Source organism: Styela clava, chromosome 13, assembly GCF_964204865.1.
Source record: "Styela clava chromosome 13, kaStyClav1.hap1.2, whole genome shotgun sequence".
In the NCBI taxonomy this organism is placed as follows: Eukaryota; Metazoa; Chordata; class Ascidiacea; order Stolidobranchia; family Styelidae; genus Styela; species Styela clava.
In genome coordinates, this window is record NC_135262.1 from 13266491 (window position 1) to 13273884 (window position 7394).

Below are 7394 nucleotides of genomic sequence, written 5' to 3' on the forward strand. Positions count from 1 at the left end.
CTAGCTATTACTCCCGTAAAAAACGTCATTACTCGCGTCCAGCAGTACACGAGAGTCCGAGGCGATTTTTTCCGCCGCCTCTCTCTCTTTATTCTTTAGTGACGTAAAATCGTTTGCGGGCGATGGTTTATGATGTCACAATAGTACATTACAGCGAAAAGCGAGGAATCAAGCACGGGCATGCCTCCAGACGACTTGGCGTTGGCGAATGCAGAATGTTCCCTTGTAATAAGGCAGACTGCGAATGCGTATTATGAATTTAATAGAAGTGTTGCAGACTAACAAAGATGAGATGTCGGTGAGACTAGGGCTAGTGTAATTAATTAGTTATATTAACGGCTGTTTTGTTGTAAATTACCGGTAAAAGGGTATTTTTGCGTAACACCGTTTTTTGTTTGTTTAAAAATACCACAGGAGATATTATAAATTGTATGATTAGAGTAAATGGAGGAAAAATCAAGGTCCGTCTCTGTAGCGGCCTGGAAGTTTTGGCCAAACAGATTAAAGGACAGTTTTACGTTCGGTTTCAACGAAGATAATACCAAAGTCGTACATGCAGCATGCATTGTATGCAAAAAACATTGTGACAGAATACAGCGCGGCTATGGAGGCAAAGTTGTTAATGATGTGACGACTTACGGGGAGAATGGCACCATATGGATTTTAAGATATAATTTAGAACGACACCTCAATTCCGAGGGCCACTTAAAGTGTGTCGAAATTGAGAATGGGAAGCTCCCGACGCAAACAAGTATCGCTCGCTTATGGGGCTGCCAAAAACAGAGGGCGGAGAACGCCATAAAACCTCTTGTTCGTACTGCACTGTATGTCTCTAGAAAGGAACTGCCTTTCAATGCGTTTGCGGACTTATTACAACTGTGCGCAGACAATGGCGGCAAAATAACCACGTCATATGGTAACAGAGAAGGTTGTAAAGCCTTTATACATATTCTCGCGGAGGAGATATTGTCCTCAATAAGAAATGAAGTGCACAAAAAAGTAAATTTTTTTAGCTGGATGGTGGATGGGTCAACAGTCGTCAAGCGCAAGTTATCGTACGAGTCGGAACTAATTTACATAAGAATAGCGCACGAATGCAAACCAGCTGTACACGAAATTGACTTGATTTCAATGAAGGAATATGTTCGAGTGGACGCTAACAATTTGTACCACGCTACATTGCGCTCTCTGTTGAGTTTCCTGATTCCCGATATAACAACAAATTGTGAGACACCCATTGAAAATCTTGTGGAACTTATTAAGCCTTTTTCTTCAAAAATTATCGGGGCCGGCGCCGATGGCGCTGCTGTTAACTTTGGGCGTAAAACGGGTTTACTTAAAAAATGGGAGGACGTGTGCCCTGGTCGGCTAATCAAAGTACATTGCTATTCACATCGAATTGAACTAGCATCGAAAGACGCATTGACCCCCCATTTCAAACAAGTTATTGACTTCCTTATTGACATATATTATCATTTTCGGAATAGCCCTAAAGAATGGGCCGCCGTATGTAATGCGGCAGAAAAGTTGCAGACCGCGGTTGTTAGTGTACCAAAGTCGCAAGGCACAAGATTTGTGGCACACACACTCAACGCACTCCATGCGCTAAAAACAAATTGGATTGTTTACATACATCATTTCACTAACCAGAGGGAGGCTGAGTCAGATATGAAGGCTGAGAAATTTCTTGTTAATCTTCACAGCTTCAAGTTCTATATCCTATGTCGCCAATACGAGGATATCGTAAATTGGGTATCTGCCACGTCAATCGCAATACAATCAGATCATGACGGGTCATCCATTATTGACGCTATCAAGCAGATAAAACGGTTGAAAATGAAATTAACTTCTATGGAACTTCGCGGCGGTCCTGCAGAGCGAGAAGCGCTCGATGCTTATGACAGGGGCGACCTAAATTGCACTCCGCTTCCGTTCCGTTTTACCAGACACGAAGATGGTGGACAAACGAAGGCAATACGCATTACTTGTAAAAGGCGTGAAACACCGACCGCCAGACTCCTGGAACACGAGGAAAGCGTGGTTTTTCATTCTGCAGAGGAAACCATCATCCAGAGATCCCAAACAACAAGATCGCAATGCATAAGAAATCTGCGTGATTGCCTGGACGAGCGATTTACAGAAATAGAAGAACAAGAAAACATTTTGAGTAAGTTATCATGGCTGAACCCTGAAATCTTGATGTCGGATGGCGGGATTAATGCGTCCGTCCCTGAATATGGCAATCAAGATCTTTCACAAGTCTTTGAGTACTTCAAAGTACCTCTACACGCAGCTGGGTGCGAGAAGGGTGCATGCTTGAAAGAATGGGATGATTTGAAGTATGACGTCCAGGGAAATGAGGTTTACAAAGATTTGAGCACTACCGACTTTTGGCACAAGTTGCACCAGCGAAAGAAGGAGGCGTATAAAAATTTGTTGATCGTTGTCGAGTTAGTGCTTTGCTTACCATTCTCAAATGCTGTTGTCGAAAGAGGGTTCAGTTGTTTACGGCGAATTCTCACTGATTGGCGATCACATCTCGGACACAATATGATAAAAGATCTTCTATTAATTGCCACGCGAAAAGAACAGTTCGAAGACGGGGCCATTCGAGAAAATCTGGTCAACAAGGCTTCCGCCCGATTTATGGGAAGCGATGGGACGTCTGAACGAGGTCTCGTGAAACGACGTATAAATTCAATTTTAGGGGGGTTGGAAACGGCAAAGCCCAGCTTGGTACAGCCTCAACTAATAAACATCGACGATAGCTCGTCGGAAGAAGACTAAAACTGTGATATGTGAACCTGAAAGCGTCACACGCATTTCTTTGTTCGTCGACACAATTTCTAACCTTTCTTTTTATACATTTTAAATGATGCGAAGTCGACGGGCGGCGATTAGCGTTTAATATTCAATTTCGTTCTTTCTGTGCGATGTTTATTTTGCATGAACTCATCTGCTACATGCGAACTTATTTTATAGATTTCAGTTTGTACGGCAAATGTCAGACTGCACGAATGGTTTTGTTTATTAAAAAAAAAAAAACAGGCGATGGCAACGGCGACTGCCGTTTATTAAAGTTCCTCCCTTTATTTTGCAAAACTTGAGTTATTATTTTCTTTGTAGGGTAACTTGTTGAGAGTTATTCACATGGTTGATTACCCCGATATATAATTAGGTCATTTACGTCGTGCGGGGAAAACGGCGTCGCAGAGCACGCAGCTATCTTGATTAGTATTTAATGAGACGCTCGCAAGTAGCAATATCGCAGAACGAGGGTACCGACGGAGTAGTGTTTATCGAGCGAAAGTAGGTGTGTAGATAGTGTGTGCGTAGATATAATTAGACACATTGACTCGTGCCTGACTCGCGTAACATTTTCCTGGGACGGGAGTATATGTGACGTCACTATGACGTCATTGAATCTTTCGAATTCCGTTAGGAGGTCGACGAGAGTATGCCTAGACTCTCGCTTTCGGGCGCGGATTTGCAAGCCTGACCTGAAAATAGTATGTGTGTGTGTGTAGCGGATTCAGGTTGTGCGACATATTGCTGCACATACTTCTGGAGCACCAAAAATGTAGATAAAATTTCGCATGATGACCTATAATCCGGTACATAACCTTGTAAATATGCCGGAAATAGCGCCATAAAACCATGGCGAGAGGCGCCGTGGTTCTTTCGTGGCAGGAGGTGGTAATGACTGCGTCTCCTGTTTTGCGCTGTTTTCCTCTCTTTTGCGCTGTTTCGCGCTATTTTGCGCTCTTTGCGGTGTTTCGCGCTGTATTCAGTAAGTAGTAAGACCCTGGGTTGAGTCATCAAAACAAATTAGAATTTGGTTTAAACAACAAAAAAATGCATTCCAAAAATGCAATACATGCAAATGTATTTGCAAATGTAGAAAGTCAGGAAATGTCAGAATGTTAATAGTAGAAAATAATACAACCTTGCACATGTGAATTTATCAATGACAGCAATATTTACCGATACCGGTACTGCTCAATACAGTAATACCGGTACCGGTCAGCCGGGTACCGCAATATTCCAGAATACGGCACCGTACTTCAGCAATGCAACTGACCCTGCCCTATCACATCTGCACATTGGCATTGTTTGTGAAATATACTCTCTCTTTATCATATAAACATATAAATAGAGAGAGAAGGCTTAATTTGTTTCGTCCGCCAGAAAACAAAAACCAGCACCGGTACACAGAAAACAAATACTGGTACGTACGGCACACAACAAAATGCTGAAATATAACGTTAAGTTAATTGAAAGCAAAGCTAATAACAATATTCTTGTTTGAGATTTCTACTTTAGTACGGTAACGTACAGTACCGTGACTTAGCTTAGTTTTATTCCCATTTCCACAGGAATAATCAAACTCATGCTTGGATTCCAATTATTGTTAAATGGCAGAGTATGGTGTTTTGGAAAATTTCAATTCCAGTTTTTTGTTTATTACATGCCAAATTCGTAGTCACATAGATCGTCAACCATTCGCTAAATTATTTTCAAAAATTGAAATATTTCAAACTAAACTTATATATAATGCGTATTTTTATCAAAATTAGTATATTTTTCTGTTATTTGAAATATTTATGTTATATTCAACGTAATACAAGCAATTTCATTGTATCCAAATCTTTCATAATCTGGCAACTCACTCGTCAGGAATTTGCCGCCTATTTTCTCGCATATTTCTCTCTGCATTCCTCTTGCTTGGCGTTTTCTTGTTATTGTGTTGAAGTTACTGTAAAGGCAATTGTGCTGAAGTTACTGTAAAGGCAATTGTGCTAGAATAGATTTTACATGTCAGCGTGTGTATAATATGGATACCAAATACAAACATTTTGAAACTAATAGATATTAATTTTTTATTTTTATAACTAAAACTAATAAATAAATGTTTATACTGACAATCATCATCTGATGTTGGATACATGGATGGAATAATACTGTAATAGCCTACAGTAGTAAGATACAGATAACAGTTATACCGGTATGGAATATATTCAAATAGACTACAACTCTTCTAGTATTGTACGGTACCGTAATGTTTCAGTATAAAGTTCTGAAGTTACTTATCAATATTCATTTATTATTTTATTTATGTTACCTTAATTTTACAGCTTTCAGAGATGCATAAGCTACTTTAAAAATTGCTTAATTTATGCATCGGCATGAAAATGGCCTTCTCCCACCTGCTTTCAAGTTTCAAGGACTATTTTACTCATCTAAAAGATCCAAAAAAATTAGATCCTATTTGCTATTTTACACCGCAGGTTTCCACTGATGTTGGGAAGCGATCATTATAATATAATGGCGTACAGGTTTGGGGTGATGTCTCATCTGGAATAAAAAATGTGTCTCCATCTCTTTTTACTAAGAAAATGAAAAAGCTTTTGCTAACAATGTATTCAGATTAGTTAACCTTTTTTTTCTGAATCAGTCAATAATGTATTTCCTATATTTCCCCAGGATTAGTGTATACTGTTTAATAATTGCCCTACCTTAATATTAGTCTAATATGGTGCAAATTTTTTTCATTATTGTGTCTGTGCTATTCTGTTTATTTATATTTTATAATGAGCCTGACTTTGTTATGTCGATCTGTAATGTACTAGATCACAATGTAGCACTGGTATTATATATATTTTACACATGACCTCATTCCCTGACTTTTTTATATTTATATTGTAACAATCAATTCCGACTTTTCGGTAACAGTGTTAAATTGGTCAGGAGCCTCGATTACCTTCAACGGTCCTGCATACTTGCCAACACAAAACAATGTGTAAATTGGATTACTTCAATAAAAATTATTAATATTATTTAATATTGTTTTTTCATTGTTTGTGGAAATAAATCTCTCTCTCTCTCTAAATAATGATTAATCCACATTCAGACATTGCTGCATTGTGGAACTATGAAATAAAAAAAGAAACAAATAACAAAATGATGATTTCGACTGCGGCCCACTAACATCCCTCAAAAAAATTGTATTTTATGTGTTTATGATGTTCCATTTATTTTGTTAATTTGAATATGTAATTGTACCCGGAGTGAATGTTTCGTCATTTATTTCAAGATTTATTCAAATCATAAAATTCGGATCTAAGGCCAGCCTAATTTTTTTCTCAAACATTGAAAATTTCTCAAAAAACCTTGCCAATTATTCATGTAGGGGAAAGTGAAGAGGTATGGGCCACCAAACTTTGGAGGGCCACACCGCTTTGGCCCTTTGAACTAAATATTCACTTTTTTACCCACTGAATGTTTAACAAAACAGTTAACTATTCCCAGCATTGTTTTGGAGTTTTCAGAAGTAGTTTTGGAAAAAAATGTATTTTTCCACAAAAATGTAATTTACACAAAAAAAATTTATCATCTGAGGTATGGGCCAGGCAGTGTCAAGTATGGGCCACCATAAAAAAACTAGAACCCAGTGCTTATTGTGAAATACAATTTTACTCAATCCCAAACCCCATGAGTTAACACAGTTTCTACAATCAATAAAGCTGTTTTTTAAATAAGGCATAGGTAATATGTAACGAAATTATCATCAATCATAGAATAGCCAGTATTCATATATATCCTGGAAATTTGCAGCACAGCTTTGTCTCATTTGCATTCACAGTCCCCATAAATTTGTATGTCAGTGAGTGCTGGATCTTTTAAACAGCAGACAAGATTATCCAAATCTACTTCAAAGATGTCACTTTCTGAGCTGTCTAACAATGCTACTGTTAAATCACTGTTGACGAATTATATGATTATTCCTGTCTTCCCGCTTTTTTACCTTGCTTTACTTTTTTTCTTAAATGCTCCTTATTAATTGAATTCTTTTCTATCTACCTTTGCAAGAGTTGTACTTTTGGACGGGGGCTTTTGGCAATGCCGTATAATTTCTGGGGAAACGACCATCCGTGATGATCCAGGCAGGTCATCTGATTTGTCAGGAGATATACATTACATTGCAGAAACATGAAAGAATGGCGAAAAATAAAGGCATTCTCATTATACACTACATTTCCCTAGGTCACTATCCCCGTTCATATTGATTAACACGACTACCGACATGGTATGGGCAGGCCCATACCTCAGCATCCAAAATGGCCCATACCTCAGACACCCTACCCGCCATGTTTTCAGACAAAATTTGATTACAAAAAAAGATGAGCTGTTTCATTCAACACTGTCTTTAACAGGACCAAGACACAGGTTCCTAGGCCTTTGACAGATTTTATTAAAGAACCACAACTGATTGTGCTATCCCAAATATTCTAATTTTTCAAAAAAAAGCTTTTACTACAAGAAATCATTTAGTACCTCATAGCTGAGACACCTTGTAAGCTGCTGACCTGCAAATAACATGTGTTATTTGGTGG

General features: G+C 38.4%; 1 protein-coding gene across 1 annotated transcript; it reads left to right on the forward strand.

Annotated features, from left to right (window-relative positions):
- The first annotated feature begins 444 nt into the window (after positions 1 to 444).
- LOC120327982 (zinc finger protein 862-like) lies at positions 445 to 2787 on the forward strand. Its single transcript, XM_078119459.1, has one exon. It carries the CDS (start codon positions 445 to 447, stop codon positions 2785 to 2787), a length of 2343 nt encoding a protein of 780 aa, XP_077975585.1.
- The last annotated feature ends 4607 nt before the right edge of the window (positions 2788 to 7394 follow it).